Below are 26,200 nucleotides of genomic sequence, written 5' to 3'. Positions count from 1 at the left end.
GGGGACAGTGCGGGGATAGTGCGGGGGCAGTGCGGGGACAGTGCAGGGGCAGTGTGGGGACAGTGTGGCGACAGTGCGGGGACAGTGCGGGGGCAGTGCGGGGGCAGTGTGGGGATAGTGCGGGGGCAGTGCGGGGACAGTGCGGGGGCAGTGTGGGGACAGTGTGGCGACAGTGCGGGGACAGTGCGGGGGCAGTGCAGGGACAGTGTGGGGACAGTGCGGGGGCAGTGCAGGGACAGTGTGGGGACAGTGTGGGGGCAGTGTGGGGATAGTGCGGGGGCAGTGTGGGGACAGTGCAGGGACAGTGCGGGGGCAGTGCAGGGACAGTGCGGGGACAGTGCAGGGACAGTGTGGGGACAGTGCAGGGACAGTGCGGGGGCAGTGCGGGGACAGTGCGGGGGGCAGTGCGTGGTGGGGGGGTCAATGGGGACACAGGGGGGCAATGTAGGGGGGGACAACAGGAGTTGCTGCTGGTGTAGTGTGTTTTACATCAGGTGGATTTGTGCCTCTGGTGGTGGGGAAATTCTATCCGGTTCCTTCCTGAATAACCGGCAGATTTTCTTTACTTTCCGAAGGTCCGAAAGGATGGAAAGGGCTCGAAGGATATCGAGGACCCCCAGGAGAAACAGGTCCCTATGGCTCTCGGGGTCGCCGTGGTCCCCCTGGTGAAGAGGCCCCATTCCCAGGTACGTTCACACACACCTGACACCTTCCCAATGTGGAGACGTGAAAATCCCGCCTGTTCATCAGCGCGAGGGGCCGAATGGAGAGAATTCTCCACCTGAACTGAACTGGAATAGAGCAGTAGATACACCTCACTGACTGCACGGTGGGTGTACCTACACCTCACTGACTGCACTGTGGGTGTACCTACACCTCACTGACTGCACGGTGGGTGTACCTACACCTCACCGACTGCACGGTGGGTGTACCTACACCTCACCGACTGCACTGTGGGTGTACCTACACCTCACCGACTGCACGGTGGGTGTACCTACACCTCACCGACTGCACTGTGGGTGTACCTACACCTCACCGACTGCACTGTGGGTGTACCTACACCTCACTGACTGCACTGTGGGTGTACCTACACCTCACTGACTGCACTGTGGGTGTACCTACACCTCACTGACAGCACTGTGGGTGTACCTACACCTCACCGACTGCACTGTGGGTGTACCTACACCTCACCGACTGCACTGTGGGTGTACCTACACCTCACCGACTGCACTGTGGGTGTACCTACACCTCACTGACTGCACTGTGGGTGTACCTACACCTCACCGACTGCACTGTGGGTGTACCTACACCTCACCGACTGCACTGTGGGTGTACCTACACCTCACCGACTGCACTGTGGGTGTACCTACACTTCACCGACTGCACTGTGGGTGTACCTACACCTCACTGACTGCACTGTGGGTGTACCTACACCTCACTGACTGCACTGTGGGTGTACCTACACCTCACTGACTGCACGGTAGGTGTACCTAAACCTCACTGACTGCACTGTGGGTGTACCTACACTTCACCGACTGCACTGTGGGTGTACCTACACCTCACCGACTGCACGGTGGGTGTACCTACACCTCACCGACTGCACTTTGGGTGTACCTACACCTCACTGACTGCACTGTGGGTGTACCTACACCTCACTGACTGCACGGTGGGTGTACCTACACCTCACTGACTGCACGGTGGGTGTACCTACACCTCACCGACTGCACGGTGGGTGTAACTACACCTCACTGACTGCACGGTGGGTGTACCTACTCCTCACCGACTGCATGGTGGGTGTACCTACACATCACTGCCTGCACTGTGGTTGTACCTACAAATCACTGACTGCACAGTGGGTGTACCTACACCTCACCGACTGCACGGTGGGTGTACCTACAAATCACCGACTGCACGGTCGGTGTACCTACACCTCACCGACAGCACGGTGGGTGTACCTACACATCACTGCCTGCACGGTGGGTGTACCTACACCTCACTGACTGCACGGTGGGTGTACCTACACCTCACCGACTGCACGGTGGGTGTACCTACACATCACTGCCTGCACTGTGGTTGTACCTACAAATCACTGACTGCACACTGGGTGTACCTACACCTCACCGACTGCATGCTGGGTGAATCTACACCTCGATCACACATTCACTCACACAATCACTCACTCAGTCACTCACTCACTCACTCACTGAGTCACTCACACAATCACTCACTCAGTCACTCACTCACTCTCAGTCACTCACTCACTCAGTCACTCATTCACTCAGTCACTCACACAGTCACTCACTCACTCTCAGTCACTCACTCACTCAGTCACTCACTCAGTCACTCAGTCACTCACACAGTCACTCACTCACTCTCAGTCACTCACTCAGTCACTTACTCATTCACTCAGTCACTCACAGTCACTCACTCTCAGTCACTCACTCAGTCACTCACTCAGTCACTCACTCACTCAGTCACTCACTCATTCACTCAGTCACTCACACAGTCACTCACTCACTCTCAGTCACTCACTCACTCAGTCACTCACTCAGTCACTCACTCAGTCACTCACACAGTCACTCACTCACTCTCAGTCACTCACTCACTCAGTCACTCACTCATTCACTCAGTCACTCACACAGTCACTCACTCACTCTCAGTCACTCACTCACTCATTCACTCAGTCACTCACTCAGTCACTCACTCAGTCACTCACTCAGTCACTCACTCACTCAGTCACTCACTCAGTCACTCACTCACTCACACAGTCACTCACTCAGTCACTCACACAATCACTCACTCAGTCACTCACTCACTCTCAGTCACTCACTCACTCAGTCACTCACTCATTCACTCAGTCACTCACACAGTCACTCACTCACTCTCAGTCACTCACTCACTCATTCACTCAGTCACTCACTCAGTCACTCACTCAGTCACTCACTCAGTCACTCACTCAGTCACTCACTCACTCAGTCACTCACACAGCCACTCACTCAGTCACTCACACAATCACTCACTCAGTGTCACTCACTCACTCATTCACTCAGTCACTCACTCAGTCACTCACTCAGTCACTCACTCAGTCACTCTCTCAGTCACTCACTCACTCAGTCACTCACTCATTCACTCAGTCACTCACACAGTCACTCACTCACTCTCAGTCACTCACTCTCAGTCACTCATTCACTCAGTCACTCACTCAGTCACTCACTCAGTCACTCACTCAGTCACTCACTCACTCAGTCACTCACACAGCCACTCACTCAGTCACTCACACAATCACTCACTCAGTCACTCACTCACTCTCAGTCACTCACTCACTCAGTCACTCACTCATTCACTCAGTCACTCACTCAGTCACTCACTCACTCTCAGTCACTCACTCAGTCACTCACTCATTCACTCAGTCACTCACAAAGTCACTCACTCACTCAGTCACTCACACAGTCACTCACACAATCACTCACACAGTCACTCACACAGTCACTCACTCACTCACACACTCACTCTCAGTCACTCACACAGTCACTCACTCACACACTCACTCTCACACTCACTCACACAATCACTCACTCAGTCCCTCACACAATCACTCATTCAGTTATTCACTCAGTCACTCACAGTCATTCACTCAGCCACTCACTCACTCACTCACACATTCATTCACTCAGCCACTCACTCACTCACACACTCACTCACTCACACACTCACTCACACACTCACTCACACAATCACTCACTCAGTCCCTCACACAGTCACTCACTCAGTCAGTCACTCACTCATTCACTCAGTCACTCACAAAGTCACTCACTCACTCAGTCACTCACACAGTCACTCACACAATCACTCACTCACTCACACACTCACTCTCAGTCACTCACACAGTCACTCACTCACTCACACACTCACTCGCTCAGTCACTCACACAGTCACTCACTCACACACTCACTCACTCACTCACTCACACATTCATTCACTCAGCCACTCACTCACTCACACACTCACTCACTCACACACTCGCTCAGTCACTCACACACTCACTCACACACTCACTCACACACTCACTCACACACTCACTCACACACTCACTCGCTCAGTCACTCACACAGTCACTCACTCACACACTCACTCACTCACTCACTCACACATTCATTCACTCAGCCACTCACTCACTCACACACTCACTCACTCACACACTCGCTCAGTCACTCACACACTCACTCACACACTCACTCACACACTCACTCACACACTCACTCGCTCAGTCACTCACACAGTCACTCACTCACACACTCACTCACTCACTCACTCACACATTCATTCACTCAGCCACTCACTCACTCACACACTCACTCACTCACACACTCACTCACACACTCACTCGCTCAGTCACTCACACAGTCATACACCCAGGGCACAATTCCGTGACCTCATCGTGCCCAACCTGTTGTCAGGACTAGACCGTTAAATCCCGTGAGAGGCATCTTGCTGGACTCAACAGAATTTCTCAGAATGTCACGACTTGGGTCTCGCTCACACTGGGCGTGAGATCTGCATATTTAAGTGAGCCGTGAGACTCATTAAATACGGCTGCACCGAACTTCCCCGATGACCTGGACCTAACTGCCCCTCCCGGGAAACCTCGCCAGGGCACCGCATAGTGCTGCTTTCCACAAACGTGAATGGCTCCTGGGTCTGCCAGTCCATCGCAGATGCCCCGGGTGGTCAGGAATGAGACAGGGTGGTACTCTGGCACTCCCTCTGGCAGTCGGGCCTTTGGCAGTGCCTCTCAGGCCCTGCCTGGAAGGGACACCAACAGGGTGCCAGTTCGGTAATGCCAAACATCAGGCCCGAGGGGAGAGGGATGGGGGGGGGCAGGCGGAGGGGCTTACCAGGTAGAGGGAGGGGTGAGGAGGTTTCCCGGGGGCCTCCCAGGTTTGTGGGGAGAGGGTGTTTCTGAGACTGGGGGAGGATAGGAGATCGGAGCACCCAGGTCTGAATATTAATGAGCTTACCTTGTCACCGGCAGGCTTCCCGGGGACCCCGGGTTTACCGGGGCTGGCAGGACCCAAAGGCGATAAAGGCGATCTGGGTTTCTCGGCTCTGCAACCCGGACTGCCGGGATTTCCCGGAATATCAGGACCACCCGGACCAACTGGACCTCCCGGACCACCCGGACCAACAGGTCAGTTCCATTCCGGTCACCAGAATATCAAGAGTTTAACTCAAAATCTATAAACCTTCACCTCTCAAATGTAAATCTGTTCTGCGGATTTAACCCCACAGAGCTCATCGGAGACCCAGGACGGCAGGGTCAGAGGGGATACCCTGGAATGACGGGAAAAACTGGAGACAAAGGTAAGGGCGGGGGGCGGGGGCGGGGGGGGGGGGGGGGGGCGGAATCCAATGGGATTGGAACACAGGCTCAGGGTACAGGGCAGACAGACACGGGGCAGACAGACACGGGGCAGACAGACGGGGGGAGACAGACGGGGGGGAGACAGACGGGGGGAGACAGACACGGGGCAGACAGACACGGGGCAGACAGACGGGGGGGAGACAGACGGGGGGAGACAGACGGGGGGAGACAGACACGGGGCAGACAGACACGGGGCAGACAGACGGGGGGCAGACAGACACTGGGCAGACAGACGGGGGGCAGACAGACGGGGGGCAGACAGACACGGGGAGACAGACGGGGGGAGACAGACGGGGGGGAGACAGATGGGGGGGAGACAGACACGGGGCAGACAGACACGGGGAGACAGACGGGGGGCAGACAGACACGGGGCAGACAGACACGGGGAGACAGACGGGGGGCAGACAGACACGGGGCAGACAGACACGGGGAGACAGACACGGGGCAGACAGACACGGGGAGACAGACGGGGGGCAGACAGACACGGGGCAGACAGACACGGGGAGACAGACGGGGGCAGACAGACACGGGGCAGACAGACACGGGGAGACAGACACGGGGCAGACAGACACGGGGAGACAGACACGGGGCAGACAGACGGGGGGAGACAGACGGGGGGGAGACTGACACGGGGAGACAGACACGGGGGGGCAGACACGGGGAGACAGACACGGGGGGGCAGACACGGGGCAGACAGACACGGGGCAGACATACGGGGGGCAGACAGACACGGGGCAGACAGACACGGGGCAGACAGACGGGGGGCGGACAGACACGGAGAGACAGACACGGGGGCAGACAGACACGGGGCAGACAGACACGGGGCAGACAGACACGGGGCAGACAGACACGGGGAGACAGACACGGGGTCAGACAGTCATGTGGTCAAGGGGGTAGGTACCCTCCCTACACTTGCTTCTACGATGCTGAGGAGTATCCTTCTGGGGAGGGTGGGGGTCAGGGGAGCTTAGGCTGGGCTGGAGAGGGTCGGGTTGGGGATGGGGGTCATGTGGCAGATCTTTCCATCTGTTGCCTTGAAAATCATTAAACTCTCTTTCATCATGTCAAGTTTCAGTTCAAAGTCTTCCCTCTGATGTGTTCAAACCCTTTGATGTCTCTGCCAGCAAGTCAACTTCAATGATCTCAGAAGAGTAAAAGTTTTCCCTTTAATGTGGTGGAAACTTTTTATGTGCTTTTTTCAGTCAATTCCATTTCCCTTTAACGTTTTCAAACTGGTGTGCATGCTTAAAAGCCAAAAAGCTTCGAACTGCAATATTTACATTCAAGTTCACCATCCAGTGCCTTTTACAAACCTCTTAATTGACAGGTCCAGGCAATTTCAAACCATTGTTTATTTTTATAGGTCCACAAAGGCCTATTAACTCTGAAATGCTTTCCTTTTCGAGCAGGTGTTCTTTTTAACCGTAGTTTTTTTTTAAATGGGTGTCGTTTTGTTCTGAAGAGCTTTCTTGAAAGAGCAGGTGCCCTTTCTGAGTGCTACCCTTGCACCAGTTCAAGCTTTTGGCTTCTAAACATGCACAGAGGTTTGAAAACGTTAAAGAGTGGAATTGACTGTGAGAAAAGCCCTTCAAAGGGTTCCAGCACATTAAAGGGAAGACTTTGAATTGAAAATTGACTTGCTGAATTTCAATGCGACAGATGGGAAGAACTGCCGAACAACCCCCATGCCCTGATGGCAAAATGCCCTGACCGGAGTCCCCAGCCCAGCCCAAGCCCCCCGACCTCTACCTCCCCTAAAGGACCCTCCTCAGCAATCGGGAGGCAAGTGGAGGGAGGGTTCTGACATGCTGCCACTCAGAATGTAAGGTTCGAGGGCCCCGCAAGTCGGGACTTGCACCAATTCACCTGTTCACACCAGCGTGCCCCTGTCTTGAGGCGGGGGGGGGTGCGTTCGAGCACCCCAGGACTCCAGTGCATCGGGTATCCCGACAATGATATTTGATCCTGGCCTTGATGCTCTAATCCGAGTCGGGCTCGTTAACGCTGCCGGCGGGATTGGAGGATCCTGTGAACGTACGGGAATTCCAGACCCAGATGTTTGCATCCAAGCAGGAAGATTGTCGGCGGCCGGCTGGGAGATTCGGAATGGGTTTGACGCCCGGCAGGAATCATTCCCAATTCAATGAGCCACAGCGATTCCCACCTGGGGCTAGTGGGCCTGAAGACCGCCCCCCCCCTACCCACTAAAGCCTCATAACACCCAACAAAACAGTGCAGACTGCGCAGCCGGCTGGGACCGCGCTGCTGGCTGGGACTGCGCAGCTGGCTGGGACTGCGCTGCTGGCTGAGACTGCGCTGCTGGCTGAGACTGCGCTGCTGGCTGTGACTGCGCTGCTGGCTGAGACTGTGCTGCTGGCTGGGACTGCGCTGCTGGCTGGGACCATGTTGCTGGCTGGGACTGCGCACCTGGCTGGGACCGCGCTGCTGGCTGGGACTGCGCTGCTGGCTGGGACTGCGCACCTGGCTGGGACCGCGCTGCTGGCTGGGACCGCGCAGCTGGCTGGGACTGCGCAGCTGGCTGGGACCACGTTGCTGGCTGGGACTGCGCACCTGGCTGGGACCGCGCTGCTGGCTGGGACCACGTTGCTGGCTGGGACTGCGCTGCTGGCTGGGACTGCGCTGCTGGCTGGGACTGCGCTGCTGGCTGGGACTGCGCTGCTGGCTGGGACCACGTTGCTGGCTGGGACTGCGCTGCTGGCTGGGACTGCGCTGCTGGCTGGGACTGCGCTGCTGGCTGGGACTGCGCTGCTGGCTGGGACTGCGCTGCTGGCTGGGACCACGTTGCTGGCTGGGACCGCGTTGCTGACTGGGACTGCGCTGCTGGCTGGGACTGCGCTGCTGGCTGGGACTGCGCTGCTGGCTGGGACTGCGCTGCTGGCTGGAACTGCGCTGCTGGCTGGGACCGCGCTGCTGGCTGAGACTGCGCTGCTGGCTGGGACTGCGCTGCTGGCTGAGACTGCGCTGCTGGCTGGGACTGCGCTGCTGGCTGGGACCGCGCTGCTGGCTGGGACTGCGCTGCTGGCTGAGACTGCGCTGCTGGCTGGGACTGCGCTGCTGGCTGGGACTGCGCTGCTGGCTGAGACTGCGCTGCTGGCTGGGACCGCGCTGCTGGCTGAGACTGCGCTGCTGGCTGGGACCGCGCTGCTGGCTGAGACTGCGCTGCTGGCTGGGACTGCGCTGCTGGCTGGGACCGCGCTGCTGGCTGAGACTGCGCTGCTGGCTGGGACTGCGCTGCTGGCTGAGACTGCGCTGCTGGCTGGGACTGCGCTGCTGGCTGGGACCGCGCTGCTGGCTGGGACTGCGTTGCTGGCTGGGCCCGCGCTGCTGGCTGGGACCGCGCTGCTGGCTGGGACCGCGCTGCTGGCTGGGACCGCGCTGCTGGCTGGGACCGCGCTGCTGGCTGGGACTGCGTTGCTGGCTGGGACCGCGCTGCTGGCTGGGACTGCGCTGCTGGCTGGGACTGCGCTGCTGGCTGGGACTGCGCTGCTGGCTGGGACTGTGCTGCTGGCTGGGACTGCGCTGCTGGCTGGGACTGCGCTGCTGGCTGGGACTGTGCTGCTGGCTGGGACTGCGCTGCTGGCTGGGACCGCGCTGCTGGCTGGGACTGTGCTGCTGGCTGGGACTGCGCTGCTGGCTGGGACTGCGCTGCTGGCTGGGACTGCGCTGCTGGCTGGGACTGCGCTGCTGGCTGGGACTGCGCTGCTGGCTGGGACTGTGCTGCTGGCTGGGACTGCGCTGCTGGCTGGGACTGCGCTGCTGGCTGGGACCGCGCTGCTGGCTGGGACCGCGCTGCTGGCTGGGACCGTGCTGCTGGCTGGGACTGCGCTGCTGGCTGGGACTGCGCTGCTGGCTGGGACTGCGCTGCTGGCTGGGACTGCGCTGCTGGCTGGGACTGCGCTGCTGGCTGGGACTGCGCTGCTCGCTGGGACTGCGCTGCTGGCTGGGACTGCGCTGCTGGCTGGGACTGCGCTGCTGGCTGGGACTGCGCTGCTCGCTGGGACTGCGCTGCTGGCTGGGACTGCGCTGCTGGCTGGGACTGCGCTGCTGGCTGGGACTGCGCTGCTCGCTGGGACTGCGCTGCTGGCTGGGACCGCGCTGCTGGCCCGCGCTGCTCGCTGGGACTGCGCTGCTGGCTGGGACCGCGCTGCTGGCCCGCGCTGCTCGCTGGGACTGCGCTGCTGGCTGGGACTGCGCTGCTGGCTGGGACTGTTCCTCCAGCCGCTTTGGAAAGACACACGACAACGCAGAATCGCTGAGCAGAAACTGGGAGCCAGGTTCTGCCCGGGAACCCCCACCATACTGCCCGGGAACCCCCACCATACTGCCCGGGAACCCCCACCATACTGCCCGGGAACCCCCACCATACTGCCCGGGAACCCCCACCATACTGCCCGGGAACCCCCACCATACTGCCCGGGAACCCCCACCATACTGCCCGGGAACCCCCACCATACTGCCCGGGAACCCCCACCATACTGCCCGGGAACCCCCACCATACTGCCCGGGAACCCCCACCATACTGCCCGGGAACCCCCACCATACTGCCCGGGAACCCCCACCATACTGCCCGGACCCCCACCATACTGCCCGGGAACCCCCACCATACTGCCCGGGAACCCCCACCATACTGCCCGGGAACCCCCACCATACTGCCCGGGACCCCCACCATACTGCCCGGGACCCCCACCATACTGCCCAGGAACCCCCACCATACTGCCCGGGAACCCCCACCATACTGCCCGGGAACCCCCACCATACTGCCCGGGAACCCCCACCATACTGCCCGGGAACCCCCACCATACTGCCCGGGAACCCCCACCATACTGCCCGGGAACCCCCACCATACTGCCCGGGAACCCCCACCATACTGCCCGGGAACCCCCACCATACTGCCCGGGACCCCCACCATACTGCCCGGGAACCCCCACCATACTGCCCGGGACCCCCACCATACTGCCCGGGACCACCACCATACTGCCCGGGAACCCCCACCATACTGCCCGGGACCCCCACCATACTGCCCGGGACCCCCACCATACTGCCCGGGACCCCCACCATACTGCCCGGGAACCCCCACCATACTGCCCGGGACCCCCACCATACTGCCCGGGAACCCCCACCATACTGCCCGGGAACCCCCACCATACTGCCCGGGAACCCCCACCATACTGCCCGGGAACCCCCACCATACTGCCCGGGAACCCCCACCATACTGCCCGGGAACCCCCACCATACTGCCCGGGAACCCCCACCATACTGCCCGGGAACCCCCACCATACTGCCCGGGACCACCACCATACTGCCCGGGAACCCCCACCATACTGCCCGGGACCCCCACCATACTGCCCGGGACCCCCACCATACTGCCCAGGACCCCCACCATACTGCCCGGGAACCCCCACCATACTGCCCGGGACCCCCACCATACTGCCCGGGAACCCCCACCATACTGCCCGGGAACCCCCACCATACTGCCCGGGACCCCCACCATACTGCCCGGGTCTGCAGAATCCGACTGACTGTCTGACTTGAGACAATTCACACCTCGATTACCTGTGATTATCCCTCACTCCACTCACACTGTCTGTTCCTGCAAAGACTTGTTGACTTGTAAAGACCCACATTCCAACCTGTAATTATCTTGTAATTGTGTCTCTCCCATATAAGCTGTGATTGTGAATCTGCCTCCACTTCACCCGATGAAGGAGCAGCGCTCCGAAAGCTTGTGATTTCAGATGAACTTGTTGGATATGTCGTGCCCTCAATAACAACGCTTAGCGTGTAAATGGTAAAGAAGGCTTTATGAGACTAAGAACTAGGCTAGAGCTGAGACTTGTGCTGACTGCTGCTCAGCCCACAAGGCAGCCCCTTATATACGGCTCACAGATGGGCGGAGCCAGAGGCGGAGTCCCCAGGGTTACAAGCCCGGTCTTAAAGGGGACATCACCTTCCATGATGACAAGGCAGTAACCGTTCATCACAGGACATTAACCTGGTGTTGTGACAGTGCTGTCAGTGCCCACCTCAGTCCAGCGCCGACATCTCCACATCATTGAATGGCAGAGCAGGCTCGAGGGGCCAGATGGCCCACTCCTGCTCCAAGTTCGTATGTTCTTATATTACAGCTCTGCACCTCAAATCCCTTATCATGGGACCCCATTGGAATCAACTCCCCAGCGCAAAGAGAACGCACAGAGAAGACGCTCTGCTGGCATTGCCCTTCCGCCCTCCTCTCTCTCATGCTTGCTCTTCCCTCCGTCTCTCCCCTGTAGGTGAGCAAGGACAATGTGCTTGTGTTGCTGATGCTGCAGCTCCGGCTGGTTCCCCAGGTCCTGCTGGAGTCCCAGGCTATCCGGGAAGATACGGGAAGGCTGGTCAGCTGGGAGAGGAAGGGGCGCTGGGGCCATTCGGAACCCCGGGGATCCCAGTGAGTATTCCGACCTGTGGGGGGAAACGGTTTCTAACTCAGTAACTCACTGACATTCAACCTCTTTAATCTTCTCTCCGAGCCGCCACTACACTCTCTAATATTCAAACACCAATCTTCAGAAAACACAGCAAACAACTTGAGTAAGATGATTAAAGTTGTTTTTTGTTTTAAATATGCATTTATATAGCACCTAAAGAATGTGGTAAACAGTGAACCTGGCTGCGATGTTGGGGAATATTGTAGCCAGTGGTTGCATGGCAAGATCCCATTCAGAGAGCATTTTTATGATGTTGGATTAATATTGACCAGGGAGAATCCAACACTCCTCAAAATAATAACAGTGCCCCCTACATTCTTCACTCCCTCAGTACTGACCCTCTGACAGTGCGGAGCTCCCTCAGTACTGACCCTCTGACAGTGCGGCACTCCCTCAGTACTGACCCTCTGACAGTGCAGCACTCCCTCAGTACTGACCCTCTGACAGTGCGGCACTCCCTCAGTACTGACCCTCTGACAGTGCGACACTCCCTCAGTACTGACCCTCTGACAGTGCAGCACTCCCTCAGTACTGACCCTCTGACAGTGCGGCACTCCCTCAGTACTGACCCTCTGACAGTGCAGCACTCCCTCAGTACTGACCCTCTGACAGTGCGGCACTCCCTCAGTACTGACCCTCTGACAGTGCAGCACTCCCTCAGTACTGACCCTCTGACAGTACGGCACTCCCTCAGTACTGACCCTCTGACAGTGCGGCACTCCCTCAGTGCTGACCCTCTGACAGTGCAGCACACCCTCAGTACTGACCCTCTGACAGTGCGGCACTCCCTCAGTACTGACTCTCTGACAGTGCAGCACTCTATCAGTACTGACCCTCTGACAGTGCAGCACTCCCTCAGTACTGACTCTCTGACAGTGCAGCACTCTCTCAGTACTGACCCTCTGACAGTGCAGCACTCCCTCAGTACTGACCCTCTGACAGTGCAGCACTCTCTCAGTACCGATCCTCTGACAGTGCAACACTCCCTCAATACTGACCCTCTGACAATGCGGCACTCCCTCAGTACTGACCCTCTGACAGTGCGGCACTCCCTCAGTACTGACCCTCCGACAGTGCGGCACTCCCTCAGTACTGACCCTCTGACAGTGCGGCACTCCCTCAGTACTGACCCTCTGACAGTGCAGCACTCCCTCAGTACTGACCCTCTGACAGTGCAGCACTCCCTCAGTACTGACCTTCTGACAGTGCGGCACTCCCTCAGTACTGACCCTCTGACAGTGCGGCACTCCCTCAGTACTGACCCTCTGACAGTGCGGCACTCCCTCAGTACTGACCCTCTGACAGTGCGGCACTCCCTCAGTACTGACCCTCTGACAGTGCGGCACTCCCTCAGTACTGACCCTCTGACAGTGCGGCACTCCCTCAGTACTGACCCTCTGACAATGCAGCGCTCCCTCAGTACTGACCCTCTGACAGTGCAGCACTCCCTCAGTACTGACCCTCTGACAGTGCAGCACTCCCTCAGTACTGACCCTCTGACAGTGCGGCACTCCCTCAGTACTGACCCTCTGACAGTGCGGCACTCCCTCAGTACTGACTCTCTGACAGTGCAGCACTCCCTCAGTACTGACCCTCTGACAGTGCAGCACTCCCTCAGTACTGACCCTCTGACAGTGCGGCACTCCCTCAGTACTGACCCTCTGACAGTGCAGCACTCCCTCAGCACTGACCCTCTGACAGTGCGGCACTCCCTCAGTACTGACCCTCTGACAGTGCGGCACTCCCTCAGTACTGACCCTCTGACAGTGCGGCACTCCCTCAGTACTGACCCTCTCACAGTGCGGCACTCCCTCAGTACTGACCCTCTACCAGTGCGGCATTCCCTCAGTACTGACCCTCTGACAGTGCCGCACTCCCTCGGTACTGACCCTCTGACAGTGCAGCACTCCCTCAGTACTGACCCTCTGACAGTGCAGCATGCCCTCAACACTGACCCTCTGACAGTGCAACACTCCCTCAGTACTGACCCTCTGACAGTGCAGCACTCCCTCAGTACTGACCCTCTGACAGTGCGGCACTCCCTCAGTACTGACCCTCTGACAGTGCAGCACTCTATCAGTACTGACCCTCTGACAGTGCAGCACTCCCTCAGTACTGACTCTCTGACAGTGCAGCACTCCCTCAGTACTGACCCTCTGACAGTGCAGCACTCTCTCAGTACCGATCCTCTGACAGTGCAACACTCCCTCAATACTGACCCTCTGACAATGCGGCACTCCCTCAGTACTGACCCTCTGACAGTGCGGCACTCCCTCAGTACTGACCCTCCGACAGTGCGGCACTCCCTCAGTACTGACCCTCTGACAGTGCGGCACTCCCTCAGTACTGACCCTCTGACAGTGCAGCACTCCCTCAGTACTGACCCTCTGACAGTGCAGCACTCCCTCAGTACTGACCTTCTGACAGTGCGGCACTCCCTCAGTACTGACCCTCTGACAGTGCGGCACTCCCTCAGTACTGACCCTCTGACAGTGCGGCACTCCCTCAGTACTGACCCTCTGACAGTGCGGCACTCCCTCAGTACTGACCCTCTGACAGTGCGGCACTCCCTCAGTACTGACCCTCTGACAGTGCGGCACTCCCTCAGTACTGACCCTCTGACAATGCAGCGCTCCCTCAGTACTGACCCTCTGACAGTGCAGCACTCCCTCAGTACTGACCCTCTGACAGTGCAGCACTCCCTCAGTACTGACCCTCTGACAGTGCGGCACTCCCTCAGTACTGACCCTCTGACAGTGCGGCACTCCCTCAGTACTGACTCTCTGACAGTGCAGCACTCCCTCAGTACTGACCCTCTGACAGTGCAGCACTCCCTCAGTACTGACCCTCTGACAGTGCGGCACTCCCTCAGTACTGACCCTCTGACAGTGCAGCACTCCCTCAGCACTGACCCTCTGACAGTGCGGCACTCCCTCAGTACTGACCCTCTGACAGTGCGGCACTCCCTCAGTACTGACCCTCTGACAGTGCGGCACTCCCTCAGTACTGACCCTCTCACAGTGCGGCACTCCCTCAGTACTGACCCTCTGACAGTGCCGCACTCCCTCGGTACTGACCCTCTGACAGTGCAGCACTCCCTCAGTACTGACCCTCTGACAGTGCAGCATGCCCTCAACACTGACCCTCTGACAGTGCAACACTCCCTCAGTACTGACCCTCTGACAGTGCAGCACTCCCTCAGTACTGACCCTCTGACAGTGCGGCACTCCCTCAGTACTGACCCTCTGACAGTGCAGCACTCCCTCAGTACTGACCCTCTGACAGTGCAGCACTCCCTCAGTACTGACCCTCTGACTGCTTTTCTTTGGGCCTGTCTGAGAGAAGAGAGTTTTTGTTGGCGGATCCTCTTTTCTCAAGTGGCTATAAAAATACAAGTTGTTGTTGTTACCCTGAGGTGTACCTGACAACATGACCTGCATTATATTTTTAAATATGATGTATACTTTTGACAGTCGACAGACAATGGCCATCATTGAGCAGATATGTTGATGACCTGTCCATGCTGTGTCAATGTCCTGTCCATGTCTTGTTGCTCATGTGTTGATGACATCATAGAATCATAGAATTTACGGTGTAGAAGGAGGCCATTCGGCCCATCGAGTCTGCACCAGCCCTTGGAAAGAGCACCCCACTCAAGTACACACCTCCTCAACCCCATCCCCTTAACCTAGTAACCCCAATTAACCTTTTTTTGGACACTAAGGGCAATTTATCATGGCCAATCCCTCTAACCCGCACATCTTTGGACTGTGGGAGGAAACTGGAGCACCCGGAGGAAACCCACGCACACACGGGGAGGATGTGCAGACTCTGCACAGACAGTGACCCAAGAAGGAATCGAACCTGGGACCCTGGAGCTGTGAAGCAACAGTGCTAACCACTGTGCTACCGTGCTGCCCGTAACATGTTGATTACCTGCACATGGCATGTTTATAACATGTCCATGACATGTTTATAACATATTGATGATGTATTGATGACATGTTGGGGATGCATTGAAGATGTTAATGATGTGTCCATGCTGTGTTGATGATGTGTTGATGGTATGTTGGTGACGTGTTAATGGTGTGTTGATGATGTGTTGATGACATGTTAATGTGTCGGTGAGGTGTTGATGACATGTAGATGATTTGTTGACAGTGTGCTGATGACGTGTTGATGACATGTTGATGACATATTGATGAGATGTTGATGAGATGTTGATGGCGTGTTGATGATGTGTAGATGATGTGTTGATGGCGTGTTGATGTTGTGCTGATGATGGGTTGATGACATGTTGATGATGTGTTAATGATGTGTTGATAACATGTTGTTAACGTGTTGGTGTTTATGATTCCTCCTCAGGGAGCTGTTGGTGCTGCTGGATCTCAGGGTGTAAAAGGAGCGAAAGGCGAGGCTATCTTCATCCCCACCCTCACCACTAAAGGTAAATTGCAGCTTCTTGTAGAGCGGGGTAATTGTGTCATCTGAGAATCTTCCGCGGGATTGATGTTAACAGGAACTTTGCACGGTGACGCAGTGGTTAGCACCGCTGCATCACGGCGCTGAGGTCCCAGGTTCGATCCCGGCTCTGGGTCACTGTCCGTGTGGAGTTTGCACATTCTCCCCGTGTCTGCGCGGGTCTCACCCCCACAACACAAAGATGTGCAGGGTAGGTGGATTGGCCACGCTAAATTGCCCCTTAATTGGGATAAATGAATTGGGTACTCTAAATTTATATTAAAGAAACGAGGGGCGGGATCCGACAATAATGGGGCTCTGTGCCCACGTCCGCGAGGAAACGGGCACGATTCACTCCAAACATTTTTCTCGAAAGTTGGGAGTGAATTTTCCGTTTTTAAGGGGGCAAGCAGGGCCCCGGAAGGCTCCACGCACTCCGCCTGCCGATACAGTGAAATTCCCACACTGCGGACCCACACTGCGGACCCACACTGCGGACCCACACTGCGGACCCACACTGCGGACCCACACTGCGGACCCACACTGCGGACCCACACTGCGGACCCACACCCACACTGCGGACCCACACCCACACTGCGGACCCACACTGCGGCCCCACACCCACACTGCGGACCCACACTGCGGACCCACACTGCGTACCCACACCCACACTGCGGACCCACACCCACACTGCGGACCCACACTGCGGCCCCACACCCACACTGCGGACCCACACTGCGGACCCACACTGCGTACCCACACCCACACTGCGGACCCACACTGCGGACCCACACTGCGGACCCACACTGCGGACCCACACCCACACTGCGGACCCACACTGCAGACCCACACTGCGGACCCACACCCACACTGCGGACCCACACTGCGGACCCACACTGCGGACCCACACTGCGGACCCACACTGCGGACCCACACTGCGGACCCACACCCACACTGCGGACCCACACTGCGGACCCACACCCACACTGCGGACCCACACTGCGGACCCACACCCACACTGCGGACCCACACTGCGGACCCACACTGCGGACCCACACCCACACTGCGGACCCACACTGCGGACCCACACTGCGGACCCACACCCACACTGCGGAACCACACTGCGGACCCACACCCACACTGCGGACCCACACTGCGGACCCACACTGCGGACCCACACTGCGGACCCACACTGCGGACCCACACCCACACTGCGGCCCCACACTGCGGCCCCACACCCACACTGCGGACCCACACTGCGGACCCACACTGCGGACCCACACCCACACTGCGGACCCACACTGCGGACCCACACCCACACTGCGGACCCACACTGCGGACCCACACTGCGGACCCACACTGCGGACCCACACTGCGGACCCACACTGCGGACCCACACTGCGGACCCACACTGCGGACCCACACCCACACTGCGGACCCACACCCACACTGCGGACCCACACTGCGGACCCACACTGCGGACCCACACTGCGGCCCCACACCCACACTGCGGACCCACACCCACACTGCGGATCCACACTGCGGACCCACACTGCGGACCCACACTGCGGACCCACACTGCGGACCCACACTGCGGACCCACACTGCGGACCCACACTGCGGACCCACACCCACACTGCGGACCCACACTGCGGACCCACACTGCAGACCCACACTGCGGACCCACACTGCGGACCCACACTGCAGACCCACACTGCGGACCCACACCCACACTGCGGACCCACACCCACACTGCGGACCCACACCCACACTGCGGACCCACACCCACACTGCGGACCCACACTGCGGACCCACACTGCGGACCCACACTGCGGCCCCACACCCACACTGCGGACCCACACCCACACTGCGGATCCACACTGCGGACCCACACTGCGGACCCACACTGCGGACCCACACTGCGGACCCACACTGCGGACCCACACTGCGGACCCACACTGCGGACCCACACTGCGGACCCACACCCACACTGCGGACCCACACTGCGGACCCACACTGCAGACCCACACTGCGGACCCACACTGCGGACCCACACCCACACTGCGGCCCCACACTGCGGACCCACACTGCGGACCCACACTGCGGACCCACACTGCGGACCCACACTGCGGACCCACACTGCGGACCCACACCCACACTGCGGACCCACACTGCGGACCCACACTGCGGACCCACACTGCGGACCCACACTGCGGACCCACACTGCGGACCCACACCCACACTGCGGACCCACACTGCGGACCCACACTGCAGACCCACACTGCGGACCCACACTGCGGACCCACACTGCGGACCCACACTGCGGACCCACACTGCGGACCCACACTGCGGACCCACACTGCGGACCCACACCCACACTGCGGACCCACACTGCGGACCCACACTGCGGACCCACACTGCGGACCCACACTGCGGACCCACACTGCGGACCCACACCCACACTGCGGACCCACACTGCGGACCCACACTGCGGCCCCACACCCACACTGCGGACCCACACTGCGGACCCACACTGCGGCCCCACACCCACACTGCGGCCCCACACCCACACTGCGGACCCACACTGCGGACCCACACTGCGGCCCCACACCCACACTGCGGACCCACACCCACACTGCGGACCCACACTGCGGACCCACACCCACACTGCGGACCCACACTGCGGCCCCACACCCACACTGCGGACCCACACCCACACTGCGGATCCACACTGCGGACCCACACTGCGGACCCACACTGCGGACCCACACCCACACTGCGGACCCACACTGCGGCCCCACACCCACACTGCGGACCCACACTGCGGACCCACACTGCGGACCCACACTGCGGCCCCACACCCACACTGCGGACCCACACTGCGGACCCACACTGCGGCCCCACACCCACACTGCGGACCCACACCCACACTGCGGATCCACACTGCGGACCCACACTGCGGACCCACACTGCGGACCCACACCCACACTGCGGACCCACACTGCGGACCCACACTGCGGACCCACACTGCGGCCCCACACCCACACTGCGGACCCACACTGCGGCCCCACACCCACACTGCGGACCCACACTGCGGACCCACACTGCGGACCCACACCCACACTGCGGACCCACACTGCGGACCCACACTGCGGCCCCACACCCACACTGCGGACCCACACTGCGGACCCACACTGCGGCCCCACACCCACACTGCGGACGCACACTGCGGACCCACACTGCGGACCCACACTGCGGACCCACACTGCGGCCCCACACCCACACTGCGGACCCACACTGCGGACCCACACTGCGGACCCACACTGCGGACCCACACCCACACTGCGGACCCACACCCACACTGCGGACCCACACCCACACTGCGGACCCACACCCACACTGCGGACCCACACTGCGGACCCACACTGCGGACCCACACCCACACTGCGGACCCACACCCACACTGCGGACCCACACTGCGGCCCCACACTGCGGACCCACACTGCGGACCCACACTGCGGACCCACACTGCGGACCCACACTGCGGACCCACACTGCGGACCCACACCCACACTGCGGACCCACACTGCGGACCCACACCCACACTGCGGACCCACACTGCGGACCCACACTGCGGACCCACACCCACACTGCGGACCCACACCCACACTGCGGACCCACACCCACACTGCGGACCCACACTGCGGCCGCGGACCCACACTGCGGACCCACACCCACACTGCGGACCCACACCCACACTGCGGACCCACACTGCGGACCCACACTGCGGACCCACACTGCGGACCCACACTGCGGACCCACACTGCGGACCCACACTGCGGACCCACACCCACACTGCGGACCCACACTGCGGACCCACACCCACACTGCGGACCCACACTGCGGACCCACACTGCGGACCCACACCCACACTGCGGACCCACACCCACACTGCGGACCCACACCCACACTGCGGACCCACACTGCGGACCCACACTGCGGCCGCGGACCCACACTGCGGACCCACACTGCGGACCCACACACACACTGCGGACCCACACTGCGGACCCACACCCACACTGCGGACCCACACCCACACTGCGGCCCCACACTGCGGACCCACACTGCGGACCCACACACACACTGCGGACCCACACTGCGGACCCACACCCACACTGCGGACCCACACTGCAGACCCACACTGCGGACCCACACTGCGGACCCACACTGCGGACCCACACTGCGGCCCCACACCCACACTGCGGACCCACACTGCGGACCCACACTGCGGACCCACACTGCGGACCCACACCCACACTGCGGACCCACACCCACACTGCGGACCCACACTGCGGACCCACACTGCGGACCCACACTGCGGACCCACACCCACACTGCGGACCCACACCCACACTGCGGACCCACACTGCGGACCCACACTGCGGACCCACACTGCGGACCCACACCCACACTGCGGACCCACACCCACACTGCGGACCCACACTGCGGACCCACACTGCGGCCCCACACCCACACTGCGGACCCACACTGCGGACCCACACCCACACTGCGGACCCACACCCACACTGCGGACCCACACTGCGGACCCACACTGCGGACCCACACTGCGGACCCACACTGCGGACCCACACTGCGGACCCACACTGCGGACCCACACCCACACTGCGGACCCACACCCACACTGCGGACCCACACTGCGGACCCACACCCACACTGCGGACCCACACTGCGGACCCACACCCACACTGCGGACCCACACTGCGGACCCACACCCACACTGCGGACCCACACCCACACTGCGGACCCACACTGCGGACCCACACCCACACTGCGGACCCACACTGCGGACCCACACTGCGGCCCCACACCCACACTGCGGACCCACACCCACACTGCGGACCCACACTGCGGACCCACACCCACACTGCGGACCCACACCCACACTGCGGACCCACACTGCGGACCCACACCCACACTGCGGACCCACACTGCGGACCCACACTGCGGACCCACACTGCGGACCCACACCCACACTGCGGACCCACACTGCGGACCCACACTGCGGACCCACACCCACACTGCGGACCCACACTGCGGACCCACACCCACACTGCGGACCCACACTGCGGACCCACACTGCGGACCCACACTGCGGACCCACACCCACACTGCGGACCCACACTGCGGACCCACACCCACACTGCGGACCCACACTGCGGACCCACACTGCGGACCCACACTGCGGACCCACACCCACACTGCGGACCCACACCCACACTGCGGACCCACACTGCGGACCCACACCCACACTGCGGACCCACACTGCGGACCCACACTGCGGACCCACACTGCGGACCCACACCCACACTGCGGACCCACACTGCGGACCCACACTGCGGACCCACACTGCGGCCCCACACCCACACTGCGGACCCACACTGCGGACCCACACTGCGGACCCACACCCACACTGCGGACCCACACTGCGGACCCACACCCACACTGCGGACCCACACTGCGGACCCACACTGCGGACCCACACTGCGGCCCCACACCCACACTGCGGACCCACACCCACACTGCGGAGCCACACTGCGGACCCACACTGCGGACCCACACCCACACTGCGGACCCACACTGCGGACCCACACTGCGGACCCACACCCACACTGCGGACCCACACCCACACTGCGGACCCACACTGCGGACCCACACTGCGGACCCACACTGCGGCCCCACACCCACACTGCGGACCCACACTGCGGACCCACACCCACACTGCGGACCCACACCCACACTGCGGACCCACACTGCGGACCCACACTGCGGACCCACACTGCGGACCCACACTGCGGACCCACACCCACACTGCGGACCCACACTGCGGACCCACACCCACACTGCGGACCCACACCCACACTGCGGACCCACACCCATACTGCGGACCCACACTGCGGACCCACACTGCGGACCCACACTGCGGACCCACACTGCGGACCCACACCCACACTGCGGACCCACACTGCGGACCCACACTGCGGACCCACACCCACACTGCGGACCCACACTGCGGACCCACACCCACACTGCGGACCCACACCCACACTGCGGACCCACACCCACACTGCGGACCCACACCCACACTGCGGACCCACACCCATACTGCGGACCCACACTGCGGACCCACACTGCGGACCCACACTGCGGACCCACACTGCGGACCCACACCCACACTGCGGACCCACACTGCGGACCCACACTGCGGACCCACACCCACACTGCGGACCCACACTGCGGACCCACACCCACACTGCGGACCCACACCCACACTGCGGACCCACACCCACACTGCGGACCCACACTGCAGACCCACACCCACACTGCGGACCCACACTGCGGCCGCGGACCCACACTGCGGACCCACACTGCAGACCCACACTGCGGCCCCACACCCACACTGCGGACCCACACTGCGGACCCACACACACACTGCGGACCCACACTGCGGACCCACACCCACACTGCGGACCCACACTGCAGACCCACACTGCGGACCCACACTGCGGACCCACACTGCGGACCCACACACACACTGCGGACCCACACTGCGGACCCACACTGCGGACCCACACTGCGGACCCACACTGCGGACCCACACTGCAGACCCACACTGCGGACCCACACTGCGGACCCACACTGCGGACCCACACACACACTGCGGACCCACACTGCGGACCCACACCCACACTGCGGACCCACACTGCGGGCCCACACTGCGGACCCAGGACAATGAATGTTGAGGTTATTTCCCCAGAAGAGGCCAGGGTGCAGGTGGGCGCTGCCCTCATGTTCCAGCCCGTTTGTAACGATGGAGAACTTCTGAAAGTTTTTCTATTGTTTGGCAATATTTAGGAAAGTTTTTGGAAATGTTTTGGTGAGTTCCGAGATTCAGAAGGAATGTTTTCTGTCGGGCACAGAGGGGCCGGAGGATTTTCGGCCTGTTTGTTGAAAGTGCCGGATGGGGACAGCAGTGATTGTGTGTCTGGGGGACAGGGATACAGAGCAGAGTCTGCAGAGAGGGCAGGATCTGCAGTCGGCAAATCCCTGATTTACAATTGCCAAATAAGGTAAAAAAAAGGCAAAAACAAATAACAAAGCTGTAACACAATGTATGTTTTTATTGAAGGTTCCAAAGGTGATGGAGGAGAGCAAGGGTTACCAGGTGCACATGGGCAGCCAGGAATACCAGGCCGAGATGGGAACCCAGGCAGGCCAGGTTTACCAGGAGCTCCGGTAAGTTGAGTCAACTCTGTAAACCTCAACAGGACCAGTTGTACAAGTTGGGTAGCTGATCCTCACAGATCAGTGAGATAGAAACTAATTCAATCGCACTTATAAAAGGGAATTCGGCTTGACAAGGAAAAACATGCAGGATTACAACGAAAGAGCAGGGGCAGTCGGACTGATCGGATTGTTCGCTCATAGAATCATAGAATTTACAGTGCAGAAGGAGGCCATTCGGCCCATCGAGTCTGCACTGGTTCTTGGAAAGAGCACTCTACCCAAACCCACACCTCCACCCTGTCCCCATAACCCAGTAACCCCACCCAACACCAAGGGCAATCTTGGACACTAAGGGCAATTTATCATGGCCAATCCACCTAACCTGCACATCTTTGGACTGTGGGAGGAAACCGGAGCACCCGGAGGAAACCCACGCACACACGGGGAGAACATGCAGACTCCGCACAGACAGTGACCCACACAGACACGCACAGCGAGCCAGTACAAACTCAATAGGCTCAATGGTCACCTTCTAATGCTCTGTTCTGGTTGTGTGTACTGCAGCTGCACTATTGTTGTGTGTGTTGCAGCTGCAGTCATGTGTGTGCTGCAGCTGCACTGCTGCTGTTGTGTGTACTGCAACTGCAGTGATGTTGTGCGTGCTGCAGCTTCACTGTTGCTGTTGTGTGTGCTGCAACTGCAAGGCTGCAGTTGTGTGTGCTGCAACTGCAGGGCTGCGGTTGTGTGTGCTGCAGCTGCAGAGCTGCGGTTGTGTGTGCTGCAGCTGCAGGGCTGCGGTTGTGTGTGCTGTAGCTGCAGGGTTGCGGTTGTGTGTGCTGCAGCTGCAGGGCTGCGGTTGTGTGTGCTGCAGCTGCAGGGCTGCGGTTGTGTGTGCTGCAGCTGCAGGGCTGCGGTTGTGTGTGCTGCAGCTGCAGGGCTGCGGTTGTGTGCTGCAGCTGCAGGGCTGCGGTTCAGTGTGCTGTAGCTGCAGGGTTGCGGTTGTGTGTGCTGTAGCTGCAGAGCTGCGGTTGTGTGTGCTGCAGCTGCAGGGCTGTGGTTGTGTGTGCTGCAGCTGCAGGGCTGTGGTTGTGTTGCTGCAGCTGCAGGGCTGCGGTTGTGTGTGCTGTAGCTGCAGGGCTGTGGTTGTGTGTGCTGCAGCTGCAGGGCTGCGGTTGTGTGTGCTGCAGCTGCAGGGCTGCGGTTGTGTGTGCTGTAGCTGCAGGGCTGTGGTTGTGTGTGCTGCAGCTGCAGGGCTGCGGTTGTGTGTGCTGCAGCTGCAAGGCTGCGGTTGTGTGTGCTGTAGCTGCAGAGCTGCGGTTGTGTGTGCTGCAGCTGCAGGGCTGCGGTTGTGTGTGCTGCAGCTGCAAGGCTGCGGTTGTGTGTGCTGTAGCTGCAGGGCTGTGGTTGTGTGTGCTGCAGCTGCAGGGCTGCGGTTGTGTGTGCTGCAGCTGCAAGGCTGCGGTTGTGTGTGCTGCAGCTGCAGAGCTGCGGTGGTGTGTGCTGCAGCTGCAGGGCTGCGGTTGTGTGTGCTGCAGCTGCAGAGCTGCGGTGGTGTGTGCTGCAGCTGCAGAGCTGCGGTGGTGTGTGCTGCAGCTGGATTGTACCACTAACTGATGTGATCCATACTGGGTCAGTGTGGAGCACCGGTCAATGTTATTTTAATGAACTCAACACCGATCAGGTCCTCCCAATACCAGCCTCTTGTGCTTCCCCTGATTTTGATCACTCCATCAGTGACAGTCACAGCTTCTGCTGACTGGGCCCTAAGCGCTGGGTTTGCCTGTCTAAACCTCTCCGCCACTCTCTCCTTTAAAACAGATCTCATTGTCCACACGTTTGGACGGCTGTGTTAATATCTCCTCAGTGGGGGGCAGCATGGTGGCGCAGTGGTTAGCACTGCTGCCTCACGGCGCCGAGGTCCCAGGTTCGATCCCGGCTCTGGGTCACTGTCCGTGTGGAGTTTGCACATTCTCCCCGTGTCTGCGTGGGTTTCGTCCCCAGAACCCAAAGATGTGCAGGGTAGGTGGATTGAACACGCTAAATTTTAAAAAATTTAAAAATATCTCCTGAGTGTCACGGTGTAATATTCACTGCGGTGAAGTATCTGGGGACAGTTTACTATGTTAAAGGTGCTACATCAATGCGAGATGCTGTGATGTTGGATTTCTGGTCAGTTGTCTGAACACGTGGTATAACCTTTATTTCAGGGTGATGCTGGGGGAGGTTACCCAGGCGATGATGGTAACCAAGGTACCCCAGGCAGTAAAGGGTACCAGGGGAGGCCGGGCTTGCCGGGGGTGGACGTCCGAGGTCCAAAAGGGAGACGTGGATTTCCTGGTGACTTTGGACCTGATGGTGTGCCAGGAATTCCAGGAATTCCCGGCCTACCTGGGACTCCAGGTAAGTGTTGCATCTTTCAGGTCGTCGCTTTGTGGAGTTAAGAAATCTTCCTCTGGATAGAATGAAGCTGTGAGTTAATTATTCACGCTAAAGGCCCCATTGGTCACAGTATTGCTCTGAGTGG

General features: G+C 59.9%; 1 protein-coding gene across 1 annotated transcript in view; it reads left to right on the top strand.

The window, feature by feature from the left end:
* The window catches only part of LOC140391488 (uncharacterized), a 333,618-nt gene that overhangs the window by 238,630 nt on the left and 68,788 nt on the right, over nucleotides 1–26,200 (top strand). Inside the window, exons 19-25 of the mRNA XM_072476010.1 lie at nucleotides 576–686; nucleotides 5,033–5,188; nucleotides 5,290–5,361; nucleotides 11,716–11,870; nucleotides 16,276–16,357; nucleotides 23,579–23,685; nucleotides 25,884–26,076. Coding sequence (XP_072332111.1) covers nucleotides 576–686; nucleotides 5,033–5,188; nucleotides 5,290–5,361; nucleotides 11,716–11,870; nucleotides 16,276–16,357; nucleotides 23,579–23,685; nucleotides 25,884–26,076 — 876 coding nt within the window. The remainder of the gene's footprint in view (nucleotides 1–575; nucleotides 687–5,032; nucleotides 5,189–5,289; nucleotides 5,362–11,715; nucleotides 11,871–16,275; nucleotides 16,358–23,578; nucleotides 23,686–25,883; nucleotides 26,077–26,200) is intronic.

This window comes from Scyliorhinus torazame, chromosome 15 (assembly GCF_047496885.1).
Source record: "Scyliorhinus torazame isolate Kashiwa2021f chromosome 15, sScyTor2.1, whole genome shotgun sequence".
Taxonomy (NCBI): domain Eukaryota; kingdom Metazoa; phylum Chordata; class Chondrichthyes; order Carcharhiniformes; family Scyliorhinidae; genus Scyliorhinus; species Scyliorhinus torazame.
This window is presented reverse-complemented; position numbering and strand designations above follow the sequence as displayed.